Source organism: Berghia stephanieae, chromosome 3 (genome assembly GCF_034508935.2).
Source record: "Berghia stephanieae isolate SIO BIC M18660-M18661 chromosome 3, UCSD_Bste_1.3, whole genome shotgun sequence".
Classification (NCBI taxonomy): Eukaryota; Metazoa; Mollusca; class Gastropoda; order Nudibranchia; family Aeolidiidae; genus Berghia; species Berghia stephanieae.
The window spans coordinates 92,552,355-92,579,926 of NC_088362.1; the positions used below are offsets into that span (position 1 = coordinate 92,552,355).

General features: G+C 33.0%; 1 protein-coding gene across 8 annotated transcripts in view; it reads right to left on the reverse strand.

The window, feature by feature from the left end:
• Positions 1 to 881: 881 nt before the first annotated feature.
• The window catches only part of LOC144968842 (RILP-like protein 1), a 34,957-nt gene continuing 8,266 nt past the window's right edge, over positions 882 to 27,572 (reverse strand). Inside the window, exons 7-10 of one of the 8 annotated variants that reach the window (XM_078907587.1) lie at positions 25,908 to 25,955; positions 23,982 to 24,083; positions 11,430 to 11,603; positions 882 to 5,967 (exon numbers count right to left, since the gene is read on the reverse strand). In XM_078907587.1, the coding sequence (XP_078763713.1) occupies positions 11,447 to 11,603; positions 23,982 to 24,083; positions 25,908 to 25,955 (307 nt within the window). In that variant the 3' untranslated portion in view covers positions 882 to 5,967; positions 11,430 to 11,446. Of the gene's footprint in view, positions 5,968 to 11,429; positions 11,604 to 12,557; positions 12,657 to 19,611; positions 19,672 to 23,981; positions 24,084 to 25,907; positions 25,956 to 27,572 lie in introns of all 8 variants that reach the window. The other 7 variants (XM_078907586.1, XR_013644672.1, XM_078907589.1 and 4 more) reach the window with 7 other exon arrangements.

Sequence of the window (27,572 nt, forward strand, 5' to 3'; positions counted from 1 at the left end):
CTGCTCTCTAACAAATGGATAATTCAATTCAAAACAAAAACCATCATCAGGCTTCACTTGGACTATTAAAAAAAATAAAGATAAATAAAACTTTAGAATTTGATTTCATATATTCTATAATGTAGAAAGTAGTAGTCCTTCCCAGCCATGACATCATGGAGCCGGCGTTTAGCCCAGTTAAACAGATACAATTGCTTGCTACCGTCATTGCCTAGAAACTTGTGAATAGATAACAACAAAAAATGCAAATCTCCATTAATCTCCATTGATACATATCACATAAATAAAAGAAAGCAACAAAATCAACATTGAATCAGAGTTTGAATAACAACATGCCCTCCTTAAAAATTTTTTTTTTAAAAATGTATTAAATAGAGTAGATGAAAGAAAAAATGAATATATGAATGGGCAACAATTCTTCTTTAACACGAAAGGTCAAAACAATCTTAAAATATCAAATCACTGAAATTTGAATAAGTAGCAATTAAAACAGAAAGACACCGGATGCTTTATTCAAATTCTCAACACAAATACTTGACAACGGAAAAATACCCAACAAAATACCAAATAATATATTAAAATGGTAAGCAAGAGCACCCCCCCCCCCCCCCTAAAAAAAAACAAACATAGTTTTTCCAGAAATTATATCATTATCATTGTTGTCACTTCTTCAATTAAGCAAATCATGTTTTAAATTCAGAAATTATATCATTATCATTGTTGTCACTTCTTCAATTAAGCAAATCATGTTTTAAATTCAAACATTCATATCAATAATTGCTTAATTTCACACCACATAAAAAATAACATTACAGAAGTAGATCTATCATTCTATGCTACCATACCCAACTTGGAGCTTTAAAGAAATAACAAAACATTAATTTTTTTTTCAATACCTATAGTTTTTAATGTAATTCTTAAAGACAATAATATAATGTTTGGAAAATATAATGATGTTCTGTAATAGAAAAAAGGATAGAGCTTTACTTCAAGGGATAGCAATATTCACTTATGACACTTTTAGCCCATGTTAAATCCTAAGAAAGGAAAAACATTACACACTATAAAAGGACACTTTGATTTAGAGTTCAGTGCAGTAACACTCACAAATTCCTTAAGAAAAGGTGAAACAAAGGGGAATTGTTACAAGTAGAAGCCAGCAGCTTTCTACCCCAATGCTCAGCCTAAAGCCATCCAAATCTCACACGGACAATGGCATGGCATCTTCGCCAAAAAAGAGAGATTCTCAGATAATTTCACATACTGTAAAGATAATTTTTAGGGAAAAAAAAAATTTCTTTAAGAGTATCACACTCGCTAACATTTGTTTCCCTTATGAGCTAGGGCTTGAGCAAAACAAAGTCATGTCACCTTAGGTCAGGGAGAGAAAGCCAAAGAGAAAGGGGGATATAAGGCCCAACCAGTAGATTCCACCATCTGCCTGCTAACTTGCACACTCCACTCCGGATAATCGTAACACCTTGGGATTAGCGAAAATGCTGCGATTAACAGAAGTTGGGCTTCCTGTCCATTATTGCAACATTTTCCCTCTGAGTTTATATGGGCTTGGGACCGTCCATGAATGTGGTATTGTGGGTCAATTTCAGACAAAATGATGGGGCACTGTTTTCACCACTGCTTGTAAATTTTTATAGCAATTTTGATTTGACCACTGATCAGTTTCATACTATAAATGGTAATCTCAAACCAGTTGTTGTAAACACTGTTTTGTAGTCTACCACAGACTGGACAATTTGATTGAAACAACAACCATATGGAAGCCCTGTAAAGATTTTGGCAAGCAAAAGCAGCTTTGATGCAAGACGGCATCTTATTCAGATTGGATTAATTGTTCTCAACATTTTTAAGGGCCAAAGAGATTAGCTGTAACGAGAGACAATAAGCTCTCACCAAACCCATTGGTCAAAACAAAGGATATTGCTCAGTCTCTCCTTACAACTGCCATTGTCTACCTGGTATCCAGCCCCCTCACGTCAAACCTAATGGTCACAGAACCTCACAAACCCATACTGCAATGCACCCACCTTATTTTGTGTCCAACAGAGTGGTGACACAGTACTGTAGCATTAAACCTGTCCATTCTCTATTTTTGACCTGTCATGATTTCACCCATGTTGAAATCTAATCATAATGAGATTTTGTTGATTGAAATCTTGGAAATGCCACTTTTTGAGGTCAAATATTTGTTGCGATTAACCAAAGTTTGTTGCAACTAACCAGTGAGATCATACATAGAATTAATTCCGTTTTTTGGGAAATGTTGCAATTAACCGAAAGCTGTGATTAACCAAGATGGAATTATCTGGGGTGGACTGTGCTATAATCATGTATGGATTATAACCTACTATCATTCCTAAACATAAAATTATTGTAATTTTTTATCGCTTAAGATTGGCAAAAAATGGATTCATGGGCGCCTGACCTTGTCGGCCTGGTATAAAACAAGTGGCAGTTTAATTCTCATTAAACGACAAATACTGACTACCTTTCCAGATAAGAACTGGGGTATCATGCTGCAGGATATTTACAAAACGCTGTCTTTATTCGGTTATTTTAATTTGTTCTTAAACTCATGAAAACCAGCAAAAATAGTGGGGTGAAAAAATCAAAATAAAGGAAAATGGCAGTACTTATGAAATATTCTTAGGACACGGCTTAAATTGTATTCCTTTTTTAAAAGCAAAACATGAGGTCAAATGTAAATGTGAATTGAACTTCATGTTTCATACATAAATATCTTTATATGGTTCAATAGTAAATATTTGTACCATGTCCAAAATACAGTGCAAGTTGCTTAATCAGAACAACGCTGTCATGCAGAAATCATCTCAATTAAACCGCATTCCAATTAACCAATTCCGCTTTTGGAACAACCTATCAAGATTATACATATCTTTTGCAGTGGCTATATAACTATATATAATATTACTGAGAATCATTTTAAATTGTTTGTCTAAAATTTTATTGTCACTACTCCCATATCTTGAAAAGAGACCAAATGAATCAAGGACCGAATTGAAGAACACATGAATCCTGTTCCACAATAATCCACAACGCATTACACAATTTGAATAACGTGGCATCAAAAGCAAATCAGCCATTGAATCTTTACCTGTGCTCTCATTAATCATTTGTTGGTCACCAAAAACTAGAAAATGGCTAAAGTATGATATTAAAGGGTATAAGTGATAATAGACTCAATGTCATTGTTAACTAGCATGCTGAAAAATCATTCGAAGACAAGAGATGACTACATTCTTGTTTCCTTCATTAGGAAAATTCATGATCTTTTATTACTTGGAAAGAAAAAAAAATCTCAAAACATTTGCTGAAGCTTTGAAATCAATCAAATTAACCAACATGCGTTCCAACTAACCAGTTGAATTTGTTTTTGAATGAACAAAAAATAGAAGCTTTAGAAGCCCAACAAAAACAATTCCTAGTCTAAAGTATAGTTGATAAGAGAATCCAAATTGATGAAAAGCAACATCATGAGAAGTGATTAGCATTTTGTGGAGGAAAAATAGTATAAATATAAATATCAAACAACACTTATGAGGTCAGTTGTTCATCACCGAGGACAATAAAAAATTAATAATTATATCAAAAATTATTACTCATCTCTCTCTCATGGTATTCACACATCCATCTTCTTCTGTTTAAATTTAACATTCATCATTTGAAACAATAAGTACATGTTTTTGTTTGTTTTTAAGGACTTTACGGCGCTTGCAACATATTAAGGTCATATCAGCGCCACTAAAAAGGAAGAAAATGGGAAAGTAAAAAGTTCTAGAATTACAATAAAAGCATCCAAGAATAAGGCAGACAAAGGGGAATTGGTTCAAATAGGGAACAGATGTAGATTCCAAGAGCACACTATCAGTGTACTTAGTTTGAGATCACCTAAATTCTCATCCAGACACAAGCACAGGTCCCCACTAAGAGGAATACACTCAAATGTTTACAAATCATATACAATACATAAACAAAACATAATGCAGTGCATAACAGAGAGATGATTTACACGGAAAAAATATCATCTCCCAAAACTAACTAACATTTGACTGTTTCCCTCCCAGCCAGGGCCAGGACAAAACTCATTCCAAGACAAAGATAGAAAGCAAGTTGGAAAACATATAGGGGGATAGAAGACACAGTAAGTACCTCCCTGCCCACTATGGGAGCAATAAGTACATATTTTGTGCTTTGCTTTCTGTGTGCGCTTATGTTTGTGATGTTAATATTAATAATAAACATTATTTGGTGTCGTAAATTATAAAAATGTTATCACCTATTTTTTAAAATGTTCAGAAATTTGGGAATTTGATTTTACAACAAAAGGTTTTATTCATTTTAGGTAATTAAATAATTTGAAAATAATCATATCTCCCTTATAATAAAAGCCATGAGAGACTTCCACTGATGGAAATATTATCTAACAAGAACTTTCTATGAAATAATTCATTGAAGAATGCACATTATTTATTAAAATTAATTCAGGAAGCACTTTTAAGATAAGATTCAAATGACTTCTACATTTAAAAAATGTCATCAATTTAAACATGATGCTCAAAGAATCAGAGCTAGCTCTTATTTTCATAGGTGACAACTATTTTTGCTTGCAATCCTCTGGTTAAGATGAGAGTCAATCTCGGAATTGATTGTTATGCTTGCAAATGCCCCCATTTACTTTAACCGCATCAATGAATATCTGACCCTTTATAAAAAGTTTTTTCCTTCTAATTTTGTTAAAAGATTGGAATGTTATTTGTATAACTCCAAAATCATGATGAAACTAATGACCATAGATGCACTTGTATGATTTAAAACAAAAAAACAACAACAAAAAAATGTCTAAAAACCCAACAAAAAATGAGACTTAACATTTGGTTTATAAAAAAATGGATTTTTGCTATATCCAAAACAGAAAAAATGCTACCAAAGACAGCCTAAAAACAGAAAAATAAAACAATTAAAAACCCATTCAGCCAAATGCCTGTTTGTAAAAAAACATTACTTGAAGTTAACCGAATTTGCTCTTAAATAAATGTGATCATAAAAAGTAAGCTGCTATAAATATGAACGAAAAATTTCATTCTTTCCTTATTTCCCTTTATCTACACCAACACTTTAACTGTACAATACAAGAAGAGAAAATTATTCCTTTGGGGTGAATGAAAACAATCTATAAATATTATCATGCTCTAGGATAAGATTAACATATTTTAAGAAATGTCATAAAGATATTTATAAGCGTAGTTCCCACTATCAACTAATACCAAATGGATCCACTAATATTACTTGAGAGTGGAAATCGGAATGATGATAAACATTTCTAAAATACTAAAATAATGAAGAGCAAAATATAATATGCAACATTTCAGTAAAACTAAACCTAGAATGAGCAAAACCACATAAATCAGATGAAACAAATTTTAAAAAATCAAGTTTTGAAAATTAACATTTGATTAACATGACCTGACTGGTACAGAATTTACCTTTCATTGTTAAAACTGAATTGAAAACATTAAGATATTAAAAAAAAAAGCCCACTGTGATTTTTGCTCATAAAAAACTACTTAAGACAATGTATTTTCATATTCATAAGCAATGAACTCAATAGAAAGACTACAAAAAATCTACAGCTGTGCATTCTATTTCTTGTTTGACTTCTTACAAGATCTAGCAGATACTCTCCATTTACCATTATACTGACAATGCAACTATGAAAATCTTCATGACTAATGCAAAGCTTGCTGTATGAATGTAGAAACATGTGGATATGTATACGACTGGAACTATTTTCACCAACAACATTTCAATGAAGGCAGGCAAACAACAATGTGCTGAATATCGAATGATTATGTCCTCCTTCAACTGACTTCGCCTTTCTTTTTAGATTTTCCTGGAGATTTGATGTCACTGGTGAACAGAAAACTGAAACTGGAAAAGATGAAAAAAGGAAGAGTTACACATTAGAAATGCATTAAGAAATCAAAATAAAATATAATTAAATTGTAATTCTTAATAATGTTTAAGAGAGGACAAATTCTGCCTGATGAGTGTATTTACATATATATGTATACACACACACATATATATATTCCAGCCTTTGAATAATCTAAAGGCACCCTAAAAACGATTGTGAGAATAAAATCTGAAAATGTCCATGAAGTACAGCTCTGTCATTGGACTAGAAAACACAGTAGAGACAAAATATTATAACAAAATGAAGGAATTTATCTTTCTACAGAACAAAAAAAAAATGAATTTGGTGTAACAGCTGTATCCGTTGTTAAAGTCAATATATGTGAATGTGTAATGCCAAAGGAGACAATAGATGGCTATCTTTCCTTTTCATTTTATTTATATGATTTGATTTTTTAAGTATTTGTTACATCGTAACACGTTCAAAGTATCACTAACTTTGAATACTTATTTACATCCTTATCAAGTTTGGTAATGTGGAGTGCATAATCTGCCTCACACGATTCTGTTCTTTATCACTGATCCTGTCACTGACAAATCTATTTTACATAACTTTGCCTGAAAACCCCATGCCCAACAAAGCCATCTTATAAATTGTCTAGCTATGTGGTCTAGCGGTATGACACTCGCTTTCGGATCAGAAGGTCCTGGGTTCTAGCCTTGCTTGACGTATAGTAGAATATTTGGAAAAGGCTCTTTACTCAGGTGTAAAATGAGTACCTGGTCATTAACAGCATTGTCTCTATCAAAAAAAAATATTTGTAATATCACCTAACTGGCGTCATGTCTCATTCTATTTGTTGCATGTTGCTGTTGGTCAGGGACCCTTTGGAGAGCTTTTTGAGCACATTTAGTGCATATTGCACTATATAAAATCTCATGTGTTTATTTTGATTGTTTTTCTTTAAATTGTAGTATTTACATACAACTTGAAATCGCTGAATGATATTAAATTAACAGTATATCAATTTGAGGTATTAAAAATAGATAAATTAATAACTCGAAATAACACATGCTATTTTTAAAAATTTTTTTTTTTTGGTGCACAACAATAAATACTGCAAATTATATATACATGATTAACCTAATGATAAGTATCAAATAATTTACAATGCAAAATATGTACATATCATATTGTCTACTCTTTAAAAAAAAAAAATAGAAGTAATTTCCGTGTTTTTCAGACAGGTAGTAAATAAATGAAAACCCTGCACTGTTCATATATCGTATGTATACTATATTGTGTCAATAAATATAAGTTGTGATCTTCTTGCTAGCTTTATTATTATGAATCTTATATTCAATTTCACAATTAGTCATGAATACAGTTATTATCATCATAACTATTTTCCCCTTTCAAAGACCCCGTCTCCTTGTTTTTATCTTACTGCTTTGATTATTAAGACCCAAACCTGTGATGAATAGACCCTTAAAATCCTCAAACTCGCTTGTTTCATCGTGTAGGAAATCTATTGGCTTTTGATTAAGGTTATTCAAAGACTTAAGTCATTGATTCAATAGATTGTAGAATGCAAAAGTCAAATAGATTTACTTAAACATTAAAATTTCAATTTTTCTTTATTTTCATTTTTATAAAAAGGTAAATATCTCCTTAGCTGTAATGATAAACAAAAATTAAAATGGCACAAGTTTACAATGAAGAACTCATGATAAATCATTTCTCGTACAATGCAATGAATAAAGAGAATGGACAAAAAATAATTTTAAAAAAAATGAAAGCAGAATCTAACAAAACGTCATGTGTGCTGCTATAGGAGCAAATCAATTTGAAAAAATGCAGTGACTTTCAATTTCACTAAATTCAATCAAAATTTATTTCAGATTACACCATAAAGCCCCAAACCACATCCCAATGGAAAATTTATGGGTTATGTTGTAATAATAATACAGATTGTTCTCATCATAGGTAAAGAGACACTTATTGGCTTGGGCCCTCTAAGTATAAACAGCTCTTGTCCTTAAACTTCATTCATTTCCCTAATTCATAAGGTAGTTATTTGATACTGCATCTTACCCACCCTTTTTGTTATGGAAAAGGTTTTCAAAACTTAATGTAATCGAGCTTTGAAGAGAAAATAAAGACAAATACCTCCCCCCCCCCCCAAAAAAAAAAAAAACCAACAAAGAAAAAACAAAACAAAGAAAACCAACAAATCTAAACATCCCTAACGTCCCCCTCCCCAACACCAAAAAAAAAAAAAAAAAATAATAATATTTACTCCAAAAAAAAAAAAAAAAAAGGATAGAAACGACGGCAATGTGAAATAAAGATTTTTTATAAAAAATGAAAGTCAGTAGGGGAAGCTTCAACACCCAACATTTTCACCATTGTCATGCAGAAACAAAAGAAAGAAAACAGTGTATAAATTAATAGTAATTCAATTCACACAGGGTTGTGCTGATCTGATCTAATACAAAAAAAAGCAAAATATAAAAAACAACAAAACAACAAATCCCCAGACAAAAAACAATAAAACCCCAGATTTAAAAAAAAAAAAAGCAAATAAAATAAAAAAGCAACAAAAAAAAAAAAAAAACAACATAAAAACCCAACAAAAACTAATAATCAATTTGAAATGTGATCGGGACTTTAGATCAGCCAAAGGCTACAGTAATTAATCCCCAAAGACTGCACGTTCCATTATATATTCCAAAAACAAAAAGTAATAATAATAATAATATAAAAAAAACAGCAAATAAATAAACAAAACAAAAAAAACCCCAACAAGTTTCTACTATCTTCAACATTAATTTACTCTTTGATTGACTTTATGAACAACATTTACTTCCCATTTTCTCATGGTTAGCATTTTTTTTCTTCTTAAAAAACCCTTTCTGTCATCAAGCATCGGATAACAAAAACATTCAATGAGATTGAGAAAATGAAATATACATTCAGAACACATGAAACAAAACATTATCCTGCTTGGGTTTCTAAGTTCAAATACACGGTTTTCTTGAAATTTTGATATCATCTCTCTCTCTCTCTCTCTCTCTCTCTCTCTCACTTCTGTTTCGTGGAAAAAAAATGAGAGATAAAGAGAGAGATTTTAAAAATTGTTACAGAGATATTAAATATCACTGATGTGGTAAAATACTAAACAATCCTCAGAAAGAAACATTGATACAGAACTGTAATGTTCAAACTGAAATATTTACAATCGTGTGCCAAGATGCACAGAAAGACTGACAGCCATTAACAAGTATGACATATTTTGTTTTATTGATCAGGATCGCATAAGTTATATAACATCACATAACAATTGATTTTGAAAACAACGAGTTCGATAACAGGTGTTGCCAGATGTTTATACTGATAAATCAAGTTTCTAATGCATTGATCAAGCCTATCACTAGTGACTATCTTACTTGACCTTAAACTTGGAAACTTATCAAGATGACACATGAAACCTCTATTTCTCATAAACAACAGCATCATGTAAGGCAGTTTGTATCCAAATCGACAATAAACGATCTTTTAAGCTTGAGATCTAAATTACATTCTATTTTCTTCATCTTTATTTTTGACTCATCTAAAATCAAACCGTGATAAACACTTCCGTAAGTCAATTCATAGGACTAATAAACAAACTGTCAATGAAATGCCATTCTTCTCATGTACTTAACACTGCCTTTTTGAGGTGTTCTTTTTAAAAAGTTCACTGGAAAGGAGATGACATGACCATAAGGCTTCCAGTTAAGGTTTTAAATTGTCTCATTAAACTTACAAAAAAATGCACCGAGAGGCCCCTTATTTCACGCCCCCCCCCCCCCCCCCTTTCCCTCCTTGCAAAAAGGCGTTATAATAAGAAACAAGAATTCTAATTCTTTGAGATGGTGTTAATGAGCACAACAATTGTCTCCATGACAAATCCTTATCAAATGTCCATGACATATCCTTATCAAATGTCCATGACAAATCCTTATCAAATGTGTCAAGCAAAGCAAAGTGACTCGGTGGTAGCTGGAACTGGAACACACCATAAAGGAAACAAGGAAGGGGTCAACAACAAAGTAAAAAATATTTCATGACAAATCACACACAAAAACACAGAGAGAGAGAGAGAGAGAGAGAGAGAGAGAGAGAGAGAGAGAGAGAGAGAGAGAGAGAGAGAGAGAGAGAGAGAGAGAGAGAGAGAGAGAGATCCATGGCACCACTCTAATCTTATCATCCAAGAATAACAATACTGAAGCGGGTGAAACCCCATATTAGACAAACATCAATTAAATTGCCCACCACTAAATACAATTATCAACATAATAAAAGTACCCCCCCCCCCCCCCCCCAAATAAACAAAAAAAAAGCAAAAAAAAAAAAAAAAAAGGAAAAAAACAAAACAAAACAACAACAATAAAAAACAAAACAAACTAACAACAGTGCAAAATTAGGCATCAAAAGATATATCAGGCAAATTTGGTGAACTTAATGATGACGAGTTATTGACGAAAAATAAAATCCACTTTTCGTTTCTCATCTGTCCAAACCATTTAAGTTGATTGTTTAATCTCAAGTTCCAGACTTTATGAATTCACCACTTCTCTTCTTCTACAATCCTCTAACTTTCCCTTTTTAAGGTTTAGCAGAGAAAGTTAATTCCTTAGGTTTGTTACCCTCATTAATGGCAAAATCATTCGAGACACAACATGATCAATTTTCTGGGATGCATTCTGCTGGGGTGTCCATTACCCTGAATATATCTTAGGACAATGGTGCAAAAGTCATGGAATGTTATATAATACATAAAACTAATAGTTTTCACTCTTTTAGTCATCATTTATTATCATTATTATTATTATTGTTATCTTTTGTACACTATAAGTTAAAAATTTTGTTGTTAAATTGACTGTAGGTAAGGTTATTACTCGTTCATATTTTGCCTGATCAGTTTAAAAAATAGAAAGGGTCTCTGTATTGTATTCATAATGAGTCAACAATACATGACATCTATTTAAATTGAGCAAACTTGTTACCAAGTTCAACGGAGGAGTGTTAACATAATTGTGATGCTTAAAGTGCCATTGAAAAGAAAAATGTGGTGGGCAAATCATTCATATCTAGATGCAAGCACAATAAAATTAATCTACACAAAGAAAAAAAAATACAGATAAAATAAGAGTAGAAGGAACTGACACAGCAAATATTGTGGAAAAATGCACAAGCAGGTGGTTGATCTTTGATTATTTCTTGGAATTTGATACGAAGGAAAAGTATAAAATAGGATAAAAATAAAATACTTGAAGACTCGAACAAAGTTTTCTTTAAAAAAAAAAAAATTAAAAGAAGGAAAAAAAACAAAAGAATACTGTCACAACATTTGCCTCAGAAATATACAATATTGCTTGCATTCCATGGAAAATTCCGGGGAAAAGCCACAGGAAAAATGGTTCATTCGTACCTTCCCAACTCATATAATTAGAACACTGTTTCTTTAGTGCCTTTTGGCTTACTACAGTCTGCCTTTGAATGTATAGGGCATTTGTACAACCGCAGTTCCGAAATATCCGTCTTTTCCCGTTCTACTCCAAAATTCTCAATGGTATCAATGCCTGCTTCTAAGATACGAACAAATCTGGAAAAGGGAAAATGAGCAAAAGCAGATAGAAATGCGATTTTGTTCTTTTTTTTTTTTCCTTGTATCTTCTCTCTCGTCTCATATTCAAAATATTATTTTCAGACCAGACATATTTTGTAGAAAGTAAGATGTTTAAGGCCTTGTGTCCAGTTTTCCTTCACCCAATCTGCCAGTACATGGAAGTTTATAGAAGTGAATCTATCAGTATAAAATCGAAGAGAGAACAATTCAATCATTGTGACATTTTGAAGGTTATAGATAAACATTAAACAGAAAAAATTAATAAGGGAAGAGATATATCAAAAGAAAAAACAGATGAGAAAACACCTCCAAAAAAAAAAATATTGATAGGAAGATTTTTTTCTTGTCAGTGACTCAGTGACATCGCATCAAAAACAGTTTCAATAAAAATAAAGCGTTATTACAGACATGGTATCCTCAAAATCTTTATCTCTCCGTATAGGAGGTGCGGTTTACCACTTAATTATGTTCCACACGAAAAGACATCAAAATAATGACTGAAAATATTTTACATTTGTGGATTCTACACATCAATAACATACTGAAAGCAAAGCCAAATTCTACAGAGAAACATAAAATTCCAACAACACATAATGCCTTGCCATTTTTTTCACACAAACTTAAAATACAAAGCTTTTTGTAATCCACAGGAAAAAAAAGGAGAAAATTTAACAAATGGAAGACAACGGAGCACACAGAAACATCTGATTACAAATTCAAAACACTTAATAACATCTATTCAAGACTAAAGTGAAACATAACGAAAACGAAAATTGTACTTTGCACATGAGTTCATGCCTCCGGAATCCAGAATACATAAATTAAAAATATTATACAAACAATTAAGAACATCGGCCGTGACAACATTGATATAATGGGATTAAAAAGTAAGGGAAGTGCCATGAACAAACGATGGACAGGCTTCTTTACTTGGATGTCTAGACGATACAGATATGTACATTTGTGGATGGCCACCACAACTCTCATAAATCCATTTGAATGGGTAGATTGTCCAGGAGTTGCTGAAAGCTGAGAGACGAGTAAAATCGATTTATTGTTAATCTTACGAGAATAAAATCTTTGGTACCAATAAAAAAATGGAATTGGATAATGAGACAGTTGCAGTCTTAGTGGCAATTCATAACAAAGGGGTTGGAATGACATATTTAGAAGTAAATTCATCACCAGAGACATATTGAACCTTCTAAGCAACAAATATAGAGCTGTTCAAAGTGAAGATCAGGTATAGATTGATTTTCTTGAATGTACAAGTAATAACAAAACAAAAACAACAAAAAAACACAAAAAGCAAACAAAAAAACAAAATAAAAGAACAAAGAAAAAACAATCAAAAATATTCAAACAAAAAAAACATACAAAACACCCCCCCCCCCCTAAAAAAACAGAAAACAAAAAACAAACAAAACCATAAAGACCTATAAAAATATCCATATAATCCTTATTGACCACACCCTTGCACCCCTGACACTTGCTCAATATTTCCCTAAATGACTGGAATGAAGTAGGAAGAAAAAAAAAACCCAATCATAAACATAGGGAAAGTTCCAGCAAGTAAGAAAAGGTTAAGGAGAGTGTGCGGTAATTCATGGGTTACATGTCATAAAGCAGAGAGTATTACACTGATACACTATTATTAATTTTTTTTTTTTTTTACCTCAATAAGTGCACAACCTGAAATCACTTTTCTAAGCGCTATGGGAAATTAACATGGATTTCTCAATAACAAAGTATAGCTGTGTTATCTGAATCTAAATCTGAATGTTACTTGAAGGCGACTCAATTCCGAATACTTGTATTAAAGGGTGGAGAGAGTTGTTGAATGTGGCAGCTATTGCTGGTGTTTAGGCTGAAGTAGTTTGATAATCTTCACTTGAGGGTGTCTAAAACTGTTGTGTTTACACATGATTTGGGAAGAACGTTCCAGTTTTTGATGATGAGGGGTGTAAACATTTGAATTTGCAGATCGGTGTTTTAGTAATTTTTGAGTGGTGTTTTCTTTGAATGCGTCAGTTTTGTTATTTAGGAAAAAACTCATGGAAAAATGGCAACAGTGATTTGTATTCAGTAATATTGACACTCATCGAAATGAAAAACTATTTCATTACAGCTGGCTCATTATTGTTAGCATGACTGATATGTCCCACTGGCTGCATTATTAGATAATATCATAAAAGTGATGTTGTGTAGAATATTATACAATCTTAAGAAAGCCTATTGAATAATCTACAGCGGAAGCCTTTTCCTGGTGATTTTCTTTGTTTTAATTTTGCTCTTTTAAGAACTATATATATTTAAAAATATTAAATAGTTTATCTATTCCAATATAATAGACAAAAATACATTGTTATTATTACAGTGTGCGAAAGGATTGTAGATAATTACAGAGGCAAAAATAAGGACATATTTATACAAAAAACTGACAAATATAAATAGGACAGGCCCATCTGCAAGTAAAGCATGGGCATGTGATTTTGTAATTGTTTATTGGTACAGTTCAGAAGAATACGGCATGGCAAAATTAGCCAAAACAATACTAAACACATAAATGATACCAAACTGAGAAGAAAAACAAAACAAAACATAAAAAAAACAAAACAACAAATGAACCAAACAAAAAAAAAAGTCCAACAAAATATAGAAACATAAAAAAAAGCAAAAAATAAAATATAAAAAACAAAACAAAAAACAACCCCCCCCCCCTTCCACCCCCCCCCCCCCCACCCCCAAAAAGGGAAAAAGAACCCCAAACAAACTAACAATATATATAAACAAAACAAAAACAAAAAAAAAAAAAACAACAGATGAATACATTTGTTATCAGCTGCTGACATCGCAAAGCTTGCCAAAACATATGATAAAAAGAACAAATTATGGTGATGGAGACAATTACAGCCTCACACAACATTTAATTTCAGAATATTCATTGTCAAGCTATAAGTGATTTACAACATTCACTGCAGTTTCCAATTAATGGCAAGAATATTTAATTCATAGCAATTTTTTCTTTTTTTATATGGATATGGAAAACTATAGCTTTGGGTTTTGTTTTGTTTTTCTTTAATAAATTCAATGTTGAGAATTTATTTATAATTGCAACAGATTAGAAAGAATTCTATATCCATCAGTGACCTTTGTCAAATACGTGTTCTTGGATGATAAATCAGTTTATTGTAGAGCTGGCAGAATAGAACCCCGATATGGTTGTTGCATTCCTCACTATAAAAATATTTTTAAAATATAAAGACTGTTTCGATACTTAAAAGATTGGCCGTCTGAATTGGACAATCAAATGAAAATTTTAAAAACAAAAGAAAACCTGAAAAACAAAAAACATATGAAATAAACACAACCCCAAAAAAATAATTTAAAAAACTCCCCACAAAACCCGAAAAACAAAAGGCAAACATGCCCCCCCCCCCCCCCCAAATTAATTTTTTTTAAAACAAAAAAAAAAACAACAAAACATTCCAATTAGAATAAAAAAGGTTGTAGATCAATTTTACAATTGGATTTCCACATAAAAATATTATCATTAAAAATAATAATGCACCGTGACACATATCATTAGGATACAACATTTTTATGCATTGTCCTTAGATGCACTGTGGCATTTAACATTGAAACAATTCAGGATTTCAGAGATAAGGAATCAAGCTGTAATATTTCTCATAAAGACTTACTATTCAACCTGTATTGATATGCAGGTCATCAAGAAAAAGCCATTTCAACTTCAAAATCCCTTTTTGGCATCTTGTTCACCCTGACAAATACCTTTTTGAGGCAGTGAGTCACAAATTAAATCACTAATTCAGAAAAGTGAGTGGAGCAGGCACTTATGTTGGTAAATGAAGTGAGTAGAAAAGTGCCAGAAGACAATAGAGAATAAAAATTTTTTTTCGCGGCGGTGGTGGGGTTTGAACCTGCGACCTTATTGGTACGACAACTCCGCCTGGCAGGTGAGAGCGTGGCTCTACCGTGTGAGCTATCCACGAACACAAAAATATTCGTTTCAAACTCAAAGTCATTTCTAGATCCCTCTCTCACCCACTTCTTGAGACCGCCGATTCGTTCACCACCATCGCGAAGTAATGTTGACCAGCAGTTAAGCTTAATAGCCAATATTCTCATCACAAACATATAACATAGAAACGATTGAGACATTGAGTATGCTCCGGTGTATGGGGTGAATTTTTAATTCAGAAAAGTGAGTGGAGCAGGCACTTATGTTGGTAACAACAAGATATGAAGTGAGTAGAAAAGTGCCAGAAGACAATAGAGAATAAAAAATTTTTTCGCGGCGTGGTGGGGTTTGAACCTGCGACCTTATTGGTACGACAACTCCGCCTGGCAGGTGAGAGCGTGGCTCTACCGTGTGAGCTATCCACGAACACAAAAATATTCGTTTCAAACTCAAAGTCATTTCTAGATCCCTCTCTCACCCACTTCTTGAGACCGCCGATTCGTTCACACACCATCGCGAAGTAATGTTGACCAGCAGTTAAGCTTAATAGCCAATATTCTCATCACAAACATATAACATAGAAACGATTGAGACATTGAGTATGCTCCGGTGTATGGGGTGAATTTTTAATTCAGAAAAGTGAGTGGAGCAGGCACTTATGTTGGTAACAACAATATTGAAGTGAGTAGAAATGGGCCAAAGACAATAAGAATAAAAAATTTTTCGCGCGATGGTGGGTTTGAACCTGCGACCTTATTGGTACGACAACTCCGCCTGGCAGGTGAGAGCGTGGCTCTACCGTGTGAGCTATCCACGAACATAAAAATATTCGTTTCAAACTCAAAGTCATTTCTAGATCCCTCTCTCCACCCACTCTTGAGACCGCCGATTCGTTCACCACCATCGCGAAGTAATGTTGACCAGCAGTTAAGCTTAATAGCCAATATTCTCATCACAAACATATAACATAGAAACGATTGAGACATTGAGTATGCTCCGGTGTATGGGGTGAATTTTTAATTCAGAAAAGTGAGTGGAGCAGGTTTCTATGTTATATGTTTGTGATGAGAATATTGGCTATTAAGCTTAACTGCTGGTCAACATTACTTCGCGATGGTGGTGAACGAATCGGCGGTCTCAAGAAGTGGGTGAGAGAGGGATCTAGAAATGACTTTGAGTTTGAAACGAATATTTTTGTGTTCGTGGATAGCTCACACGGTAGAGCCACGCTCTCACCTGCCAGGCGGAGTTGTCGTACCAATAAGGTCGCAGGTTCAAACCCCACCACCGCCGCGAAAAAAAAAAAAAATTTATTCTCTATTGTCTTCTGGCACTTTTCTACTCACTTCATATCTTGTTGTTACCAACATAAGTGCCTGCTCCACTCACTTTTCTGAATTAAAAATTCACCCCATACACCGGAGCATACTCAATGTCTCAATCGTTTCTATGTTATATGTTTGTGATGAGAATATTGGCTATTAAGCTTAACTGCTGGTCAACATTACTTCGCGATGGTGGTGAACGAATCGGCGGTCTCAAGAAGTGGGTGAGAGAGGGATCTAGAAATGACTTTGAGTTTGAAACGAATATTTTTGTGTTCGTGGATAGCTCACACAGTAGAGCCACGCTCTCACCTGCCAGGCGGAGTTGTCGTACCAATAAGGTCGCAGGTTCAAACCCCACCACCGCCGCGAAAAAATTTTTTATTCTCTATTGTCTTCTGGCACTTTTCTACTCACTTCATATCTTGTTGTTACCAACATAAGTGCCTGCTCCACTCACTTTTTTGAATTAAAAATTCACCCCATACACCGGAGCATACTCAATGTCTCAATCGTTTCTATGTTATATGTTTGTGATGAGAATATTGGCTATTAAGCTTAACTGCTGGTCAACATTACTTCGCGATGGTGGTGAACGAATCGGCGGTCTCAAGAAGTGGGTGAGAGAGGGATCTAGAAATGACTTTGAGTTTGAAACGAATATTTTTGTGTTCGTGGATAGCTCACACGGTAGAGCCACGCTCTCACCTGCCAGGCGGAGTTGTCGTACCAATAAGGTCGCAGGTTCAAACCCCACCACCGCCGCGAAAAAATTTTTTTATTCTCTATTGTCTTCTGGCACTTTTCTACTCACTTCATATCTTGTTGTTACCAACATAAGTGCCTGCTCCACTCACTTTTCTGAATTAAAAATTCACCCCATACACCGGAGCATACTCAATGTCTCAATCGTTTCTATGTTATATGTTTGTGATGAGAATATTGGCTATTAAGCTTAACTGCTGGTCAACATTACTTCGCGATGGTGGTGAACGAATCGGCGGTCTCAAGAAGTGGGTGAGAGAGGGATCTAGAAATGACTTTGAGTTTGAAACGAATATTTTTATGTTCGTGGATAGCTCACACGGTAGAGCCATGCTCTCACCTGCCAGGCGGAGTTGTCGTACCAATAAGGTCGCAGGTTCAAACCCCACCACCGCCGCGAAAAAATTTTTTATTCTCTATTGTCTTCTGGCACTTTTCTACTCACTTCATATCTTGTTGTAAATTAAATCACTGTATATTACCATATTACGTAAATTATAGTTACTTCAGCAATGTAACAGTCAACATCCCCTGAACCCTTTACCGATGACACCAAATAAATTTATTTCAAATCATAATTTCTACGACCTCAACTTTTCATCACTAGAAAAAAAAAGTAATTATGAAGTCAGGATAGAGTAAAATCACACACTCCTCTTCTACGGTCAAGACCAAGGTGTCGCATGAAAAATATGACTGGTACTTTGAATTTTACCTGTAATTCGTGAGATCAGATTATGTCTAAAGTATATAAAAATACGTTTCCCACAGAATTTGACACCAACATTACAAATGGAAGCAGCCAAGAAATGTTCAGAGATGTTAAGTCAGCATCTCATCAAACAAACTCAAAAAAGGTGATACATTTTTTAGACCCCCATGGTTCCAGCTTTCTCTAAAATGTTGAAGATCGTGTAGCTCTTCAAAGAGAAAAGCAACTTTTAAACCAATATATGATATCAGTAAAGGAGAAGAAAACTGCAAAACACGCATGGGGGGGGGGGGGGGGGGGGGGTTGAGGATGGGAGACAAGATAGTTAATTGGTGACCTGCAATGTGTGAAACAGGCATTTGATTCATTCTGCTGACTTGCAGGGGAGGGGAGTGAATGTTGCATTGCGACATGTCAATGACAATTTGTTGTGGAGAAGTATTCATGGAACTGGAAGCCATACTATCATCAAGCACATACTTCAGGCCGACAAATACAGTCATCACATCAGAGTACATTATTTTCCGCAAGGTATTAAAAAAAACCCCAACCCCATAATATTGATAAAACTGAATGAATTCTGGTGGTATTGGTGTCAAATGACATGATTGGAGGGAATGAATATTGAAAATCAATATTGATTCAGGGTTAGAAATAGGAAAAATTACAAACTGCAAATAACTTCTAGCAATGGAACACACAGAGTTCTGAATAAAGGAAACCGAAGTTAAAATATTAATAAAGCTAACAAGATAGCTATTCGTATCCATGATAGTTTTCTCACTATCCTGGACAAACCATAAATAGAAAAAAAAAATACTCCACAAAAACTAGAGTGCAAGAAGCATATTAAATTATGGGGCTAGATGCCTATTAAAAAAGTGTGAGAATATTTTTCTCAATCCATTTGCAACCATTTGTGATTATGTAATTTTATTTAGTTAATTAAAAAAAAAAAAGAAGGAAAAATGAAGAATAGAAAGAAATCACGCAATTGAGGAGCATTTAAATTTGATATTTTCTACAAAAGCCCTGTATAACTGGCACTAATGTAAATCTCAGCTTGTGGAAAATTGAATAAAAGCCTTTTAATTAAAGCCAAATATATGAGAAATCATAAATCAAATTGGATTATGTGTTTCTGCTAAAAGCTATGCAATGCATGAGAAGAAAGAATGATTTATTAGCCGAGATTCAAACCTGTCATCTAACCAGGATTCGAATCGCGCACGGAGTTCTTTCCATCTTTTATTTCCTTCCCTGTAGAAAATAAAAATTCATCCCTCGCTATTTAATCCGGATACACCATCACACAAATGAAAGAAATCTAAAGAAAAGTTGCCCCTATTTGGATTTTCATCAGCAATGATGCACAAAACTAAATAACATAAATTACAAAATAAAAGTTTTATTTTCTGTTTCATGTATCCATTGTGATTTGTACCGGCTGTCCAAATCAAAGGCCATTGACTTAATGATGACCCACCCAGTGTAATAATAATAATAATAATAATAATAATAATAATAATAATAATAATAATAATAATAATAATAATAATAATAATAATAATAATAATAATAACAATAATAATTTTTATAAAATAAATAAAAATAATAATGATGATGATGATAGTAGTAATAAGAACGAATATATTGAAAGTTTAAAGGTGCCAATTCATGCAAGATTTAAAATGCTCTGAAGTTATGCATGTCAGCCATAAAAACTTAAAACGAATCTCTGGTAATCAGACATACTCTCATAAGTATTCACATTCACTCAACAAGACTAATGTAAAATTTCGATCGTCAATCCTTGACAGTACCATATTATCACTTGATGCCTCATTATGCTTTTGTTTGCTCTACACATCCACCATATCAGATTGTTTCAGTGCACATTATAAAACTAAGAACCAGTGGCGACTTATGATAATATCTATTTTAAAATAATTATTTATAATAAACATTTATAAATTTAAATTATTGCCTTTTACTGAAGTTATTTCATTTCATTTAATGTTAAAACCTTTTAACATGTCATAAGCATGAGATTTGAAAGTTATGCCCTCTGTCAAGTCGCAAATTTTATTTGTAACATTGAAGATTGGAATAAGCAGTGATGATAATGGCAATACGTCAAAATGGAGGAAAGTGTATTGGTCCATCTGTCAAACCCAAACTAACATAAAATATTATAGTTACGTAATGTTACTAATACTTGTGTCCGTCCATCATCTTTTCAGAGATACTTAGCTTTTGTATGAATTGTCCTTTCCTTAAAACAATTTAAAGGCCTACAATATAACTTATACCTCCTACATCAGGAGATTACAATTAACTTTTGGTCAAAATGCCAGAATGTATTTGTTTTACTTTACTAAGCAAGCTATAATTTCTTTGTTACTGCAACCTAGTGGTTATGCAGCTTATAAATAAGACTCGTGTATCTTTCATAAATTGTAAAATATAGTCCATATCCAAAAAGGTGAAAAGAGTAAAGTTGATCACTCTTACACATTGCACTATATTATCTCTTTGCAACAAGATGACTTCTATAAATAGAATCGTGTTACGATACAAATAGGGTAAGAGTAGTACTCAGCATGTAACAATGAAACAAATTATTATTACAATATTTACCACGATAATGGAGTCAGTCTACATAGATTTTCCAAGCACTCACAGCCATCGTCAGGACTGTGTGTTACATGGGTTTGAGTTGTTGTTGTTGATTGTTGAAGTGGTTCTGTAGGTTTGTAGTTGATTAGTAGGTGTTTTGGTCTATATGGACAGCTATTGTACATCTCATGAGGGTGTTTAATTATAGTATATTTTTCTTCCAGGCATAAGCTACATTGTTTTGATGATGGTTTATACCCTGTTGTTTTAGATAGAATTTTCCATGAAATACTGTGGTCTAGCTTGTTGTATTCTAACTTCCAAATATGTTCGCTGAGTTTTGTAGATGTTTTTTGTTGGGGTTTCTAAAGGTTGAGGTAAGGAGGTTGTATCTGGTTTTGAAATTATTTTCCATTATTCCTACATATTTTTCCTGCTTGTTTGTTTTAGTTTTGGTGACTGTGGCTTGGTATATTAGACCAAGTAATATGCCGTTTTCTTATTTTGTGATCTCCACTTGTGTGTTGAAGTTTATATGAGAGGGGGGGCCTCTGTGTATTCAAATGGTCTGTTGTATCCGCTTTTTGTGAGTTCTTCTTTGTAGGAAGCGGCTGCAATGCTGAATATCTCTTGACAACATGCGAACTGGTGGACTGTACATCCTTTCACAACTGTAACGCACACACACATACATCGGCCTTTATAGAGATGATAGACTCAAAATAAGCAATAAACAATCAAGAGCTAACAAAACATTAAAAAACAAATCTGCAAAATATTTAAAAACAACAAGTTGAAAATCATGATAGACTTAAACAAAAAACAGTTGACTTCCTCGACGTCACATTTGACATAAAATCCAATTCATTCCAACCGTTCAAATAACATCATTAGCTACATTAATAAAAACAGCAACCACCCTTGTTCCACCATTGAAAATATATAAAAAAACATAGCACTGCGTGCAATCAAACCATAGAAAAATATAGATATTCAACGTTGCAGCTGCTCCCTACAGAGAAGCACTCACAAAAAGTAGATCATTTGAATACACAGATGCTTCCCTCTGACTCCATGATCGCGGTAAATATAATAATAATAATAATAATATATATATATATATATATATATATATATATATATATATATATATATATATAATATATATAGAAGAGAGAGAGAGAGAGAGAGAGAGAGAGAGAGAGAGAGAGAGAGAGAGAGAGAGAGAGAGAGAGAGAGAGAGAGAGAGAGAGAGAGAGAGAGAGAGAGAGAGAGAGAGAGAGAGAGAGAGACTACTCTGTGTGAATAAATTATGAATTGATTTTTTTTACACAAGAGGGAAGTTGTGATAAATACTTTTCAAAACACACCTATCACTATAAGCTCGCCATAAGTACTACTACTATGCCACAGCTACTGAGAACAAAAAATCAAACTAAACCCATTTGCCCATATCCCATTTATTCAAGACCATAACTCATCACCACTGGTCTTGGGTCAATTTTGTTATACCACCTGATGATTCATATTGAAACCTATTTATTATTAGTTGTCTGAAATACTGGTTACATACACACTTCTATGGATTTTGGAACTGGAAAATTAGCTGTGATGCCACAACTTTTGTGCCCCTATTGAGCACATGTGTTAAAATATGACACAAGACATGATTGTGATTTTTCCGTGGATCCACCAATTATTGACCTGAGCTTTTATCAGAAGAAAATGTTTGACACAGTAAAATCAGCTGTAAATTTCTGAGACAATCCCCAAATCCTGGAATTCCGCTGATCCATGTAATTAAATAAGACATTGTATACTCATCTGACACACCCATCTTCCTTTTTTTTGATGAACTAAAAAGCACATCAATGTCACAAATGGCCAAATACAAACAAAGGTTAACACCAGCTGGTATATAAATGATGTCACTAATGACAAAATTCATAAAATATTTACATATATCCTATTGTTTTATAATATAATAGCACTGCACCTATAAAACAAATTGAGCCTAAAAAAAAAACAATTGACCTTTTATATAGCGCAATATCCACTAAACATGCTCAAAGTGCATTACAAGGGGTCCCTGGCCATCAGCAACATTTAACATGTAGGACGGGACATGACGTCTTATATGTGTTATTACAATTTTTCTTCGGACAGAGATAATGCTATTAATGGCCAGGTACTCATTTTACACCTGAGTATGGTGAGAGAATGTGAGTAAAGAGCCTTCTCCAAGGACTCAACCATGCATCGAGCGAGGCTCGAACCCAGGACTTTCCGATCCCAAAGCGAGTGTCATACCACTAGACCACATAGTCGCACGAAAAACAAATATGGATCATTATGGATGAAATTAATGAATAAATAAAAATAATACAAAAGACAAAACAATAAAAAAAAGCAAAATAATCATAATAATGAGAAAAAGTAAAAGGAAGAAACAAAATGAAGAAAGACTTTTTTAAAGTGAGGATTTAAAAAAAAAGAAAGAAAAACAAAAGGCGAGAATTGGTATGAAACACTGGAAAATGAATGCCCTAAAAAAAACAAATAATATCAGTTTAACCTGCTTAAAATATTGTTGACAAATGTAAATGATAACAAATTTTAAAATAAAGACAAAAGGAAAAAAAAATTGGTCAGATTTGAAAAAGAAAAATATTTCATCCATGTAAATAATAAATAATGTTCATAAAACAACAAAATATCATAGATCTAATATTTAATCTGTTAAGATTTCAAGTTCAACTTTTGTTCTCATTTCCATGTTTATAGACTGCTCACATTTATGCGACTTACCTTATGACTCACCTTATAAATGAAGACTTAACACTTTAAAAAAAAATAATTACAAAATAGAAAAGAAAAAAAAGGTATGAAAAGCCAGGCGATACATATCCACCATTTTGTCAGATATATAAAAAAATTCATTAAAGACTTACAATTTTCGTATTCCTGATTCCTTCTTTCCTGTCAACTTTTCCTCTGGTTCCTGATTAATTGGACCATACACCAACATTTCCTCCCCTTGATAAGATGATCTCCTGAAAGACAAAATGAATTATAAATAAACTGATCAGAATGACCAAATAGAGGTTAACATAACAGATATAAACCTTAAAAAAAAATAAGTCTAAGTCGGTAAGCAAAATCTTTGAAAAAATTATAATCTTACACATAAAAAAAAAAACCCCCAGAAAAATAGAAAACATTCAAAATTCACTGACTGTGGCAATTAGTTTTGTCTTTTTGAATTCGAATTTAGCATTCTTTCTTTTTGTATTAAAGTTTTAAAAAACCCATAAACCTTTAAATGGTTACAGGTCTTTTTAAATTCCTCTACAGTGTAAAGTGAATTGAAGTAAAACAAATTCTTATTTTCAGTACAGCCACCAGTTTAGGCAAATGAAGCAAAAATTAAACAATTAAAACTTGAAAAATAATTTATCAAAACAAAAATTTGCAAGAATAATAATCCATAAGAGAAAAAAATCACAAGCAAACATACTCATGCAAAGAAACTAAGAAGCCATGCAAAGAATTTTTTTGGAACCATTATCACATTAATAAAAAGAAGAAAATGGTAAATAATACTATCAAGCTAATATCATCTTCCAAAAAAAAAATAAATATAAATAGGATATATAAATACATTTCACTAATATTAACGACAAAAAAAATAAAAAAATAAAATAAAAAAAGGAAATGATATAAGGCCAAAACTATAATATATAAAATATGGAAGAATAATGAAAATTAAAAGAAATGTATATGAGGATAAGATATTAAGAGATTGAAAAAAGAGTGTGTCTTTAGGTCACAGAGCCAGAGTTAATCCCCTTTCTGGAGCATAATCAAACATTGACATTTCTTTAAAAGCTGGAAGACTTTTCCACTCACAATATTTTAGGATCAATCAAAGGCATTCTTAATTATATAACGTCATTGAAAGTACTTTTTTTACAACTAAGACTTTAAAAACCACTCTTGAACAGAGTGTAACACAGGTAAAAGAGACCAAAAAAAAAAAAATCACACGAAAAAACAAAAAGACAAACAAAAACAAAACAATACCCAAAAACAAACCCTAATTTGATACCAAAAAACAAAACAAAAACAAAACAACATTCCATTAAAAACACCCCTTCTGAATAATACTTAAAAACTATAAAAAAAAGAGACTCTACTTGTCCCTAAAGAAAAACAAACAAGTGTTGCATATGGTGAAATTGGGCTTAAAGTTGAAGCTAGAAATCTCTGAAATATTTCCAATTGATCCAAACACGATACACACTTAGGACATAAAAACTTTTTTTAATGAAAAGAAAAAAAAAAAGGAGTCCTTTAGAGCCATAGTTTATCCCTGTTTCCATAGCGTCAAACAGACTATAGTAACCGCATTCTAACCTTTAGATAGGAAGCTAGTCTATCGTAAAGCCAGATCTAACAGACCCTGTTACCCAACCACTGCTGGGTGGACAGGGAGGTAAAAATTCTCTTCATTTAGGATCGATCACGGTCCTTTGCCTGTGAAGTGAATGCTCTTTCAACTGAGCCATTGGGACCCCCTCTTTTAAATTTGAGTAATGTAATAAAATATGGTGATTTTTTATAAAATAAAACTTTAAAAAATGAAAAAAACAAACAAAAAAACAACCCCAAACCCAGCAACCAATTAACAAAAACAAAACAAAAAAAACCCCCACCCCCAAAAACTATAACAAACCCTTACCATCACCCACTCCACCAGCCCGAAACCTTAATTATATCAACCGATGAGTATCTTAACACACCGTCTGTAACTGAACATTCTACAGCACAACACACCTGACAAAATTTATGTCTATTGTTCTACTTGTGACACTTACTCTTCTTCAAGGTCTTCCGCGGCGTTCTGACTGGTATTTGGGTCATCTCTATAGGCCATCAAGAAGATTTGGTTGGAAAAAAAAGGCGAAATCAAATAGTAATAAAAACGACGAAAAAAAATTAAAAATTATGAAAATAAGTATGTTTCAAACGAGAAAGCGCAGTGATGTACGTGTTTGCGTGTATCTGAGCAAATGTGAGCATGTACGTTATGAAAGTGTGCATTGTGTAATTTTGAAAATAATTTAGCTACACTGAACTGAATTGGAAACAGTTTATCAAGGTCACTCATCAATCAACTTAAAAAGGGTCCTAGTCCTAGTCTTACATTTATATACAGGTATTATGGAGAATTTCAATCAAAAAAGACTTTTCAACTGCAGAAAATTTCAAGACCTGTGACATATTTCCTCTTCAGTGTCCTGATATAGACATCACACTGCACAGTTCAGCTGCCGGTTAACCACACAACATTGGACCGTAACACTCTCCTTACCACCTATTAGAAAATCGTTACATTTGTTACGATGCAACCGTCACTTTTCTCAGCCAGATTTCATTTTTTTTTGCTATAGCTACAAAAACTTGACATTCTGTAATATAGCCCATATTGTCGAACAATATTATGTATAAAATGTGCGTGTTGCTTTTCTGTTTGAGTAAGATATGTCTGTTTTTGTGCTGGGTGGGTGTGAAGTTTTGGGGAAAATTCTAAAAATGGCTGGTAAGGAGAGGGTTAAAGTACTAGCCCCTGGATTGGCAACAAAAAATAATGATCTCCTGATGTTTGAAATTTTCCCATTTCCGTAGATGTAAAATTCAGAGATCCCAAACTTGTCTTTTAACTAAAAACATTTGCATTACCTGTGTCAACCTGTAAGTTAACTAAAATACATGTTTCCCACCAAGAGAAATAAATATTGCTTGATGCTGAGGGCATGATAATACAATCCTGGTTATGTGCTATACAAAATGCTATGTTTTGATGATCCTGTTATGGGCGACATGGGCTGGTTTATTATTAAATCTCATTTACCATTGCCTTAGCATTTTCCATTTCTCTATTTACCATAATTTGTCAATGCTAATACAATCTATCTTTGGGAAGCACTCTTCCTAATGAGACTAGAGATGAACATACTTCCAAGATCACAAATAAAATTTAAGTCTTCGCATTGCACTGTATGCAGAGTTTTAAATGATGATTTCTCCTCTATCTCATGAATATCTACAGAAGTAGTAGTCAAAAAGGTTTATTTTTTAAAATTCCACCTGTTTTCATCAATTATCTAATCCTAGTTGAGAGATTCAGCCCTTTGTATTGTGAACTGTCCAATATTTGAGAGCAAAAGATCTGCATATGGTTATGATGTTTTTTTTTGTTTGTTGCTTTAGGTCTCTTCCAACACAATTGAGGTTATATGAGAGACCGCTGAAACAAAAAAACAAGCAATCCAACAAAAATAGTACAAATGTCAATCAAAATCATAACCTAAAGATATCATAAGCTAAATTATAAATAACCAAGAACAAACAGGCAGAGGATTTACAGGAAAAAAAATATCCCCTGTCAAAAATACAATCACAAACCAAAGAAGCAGGATAGGCTAGTAAAGAGAAGAAGAAACGACATCACTATCGGATCGTACACCCATGCGAACATC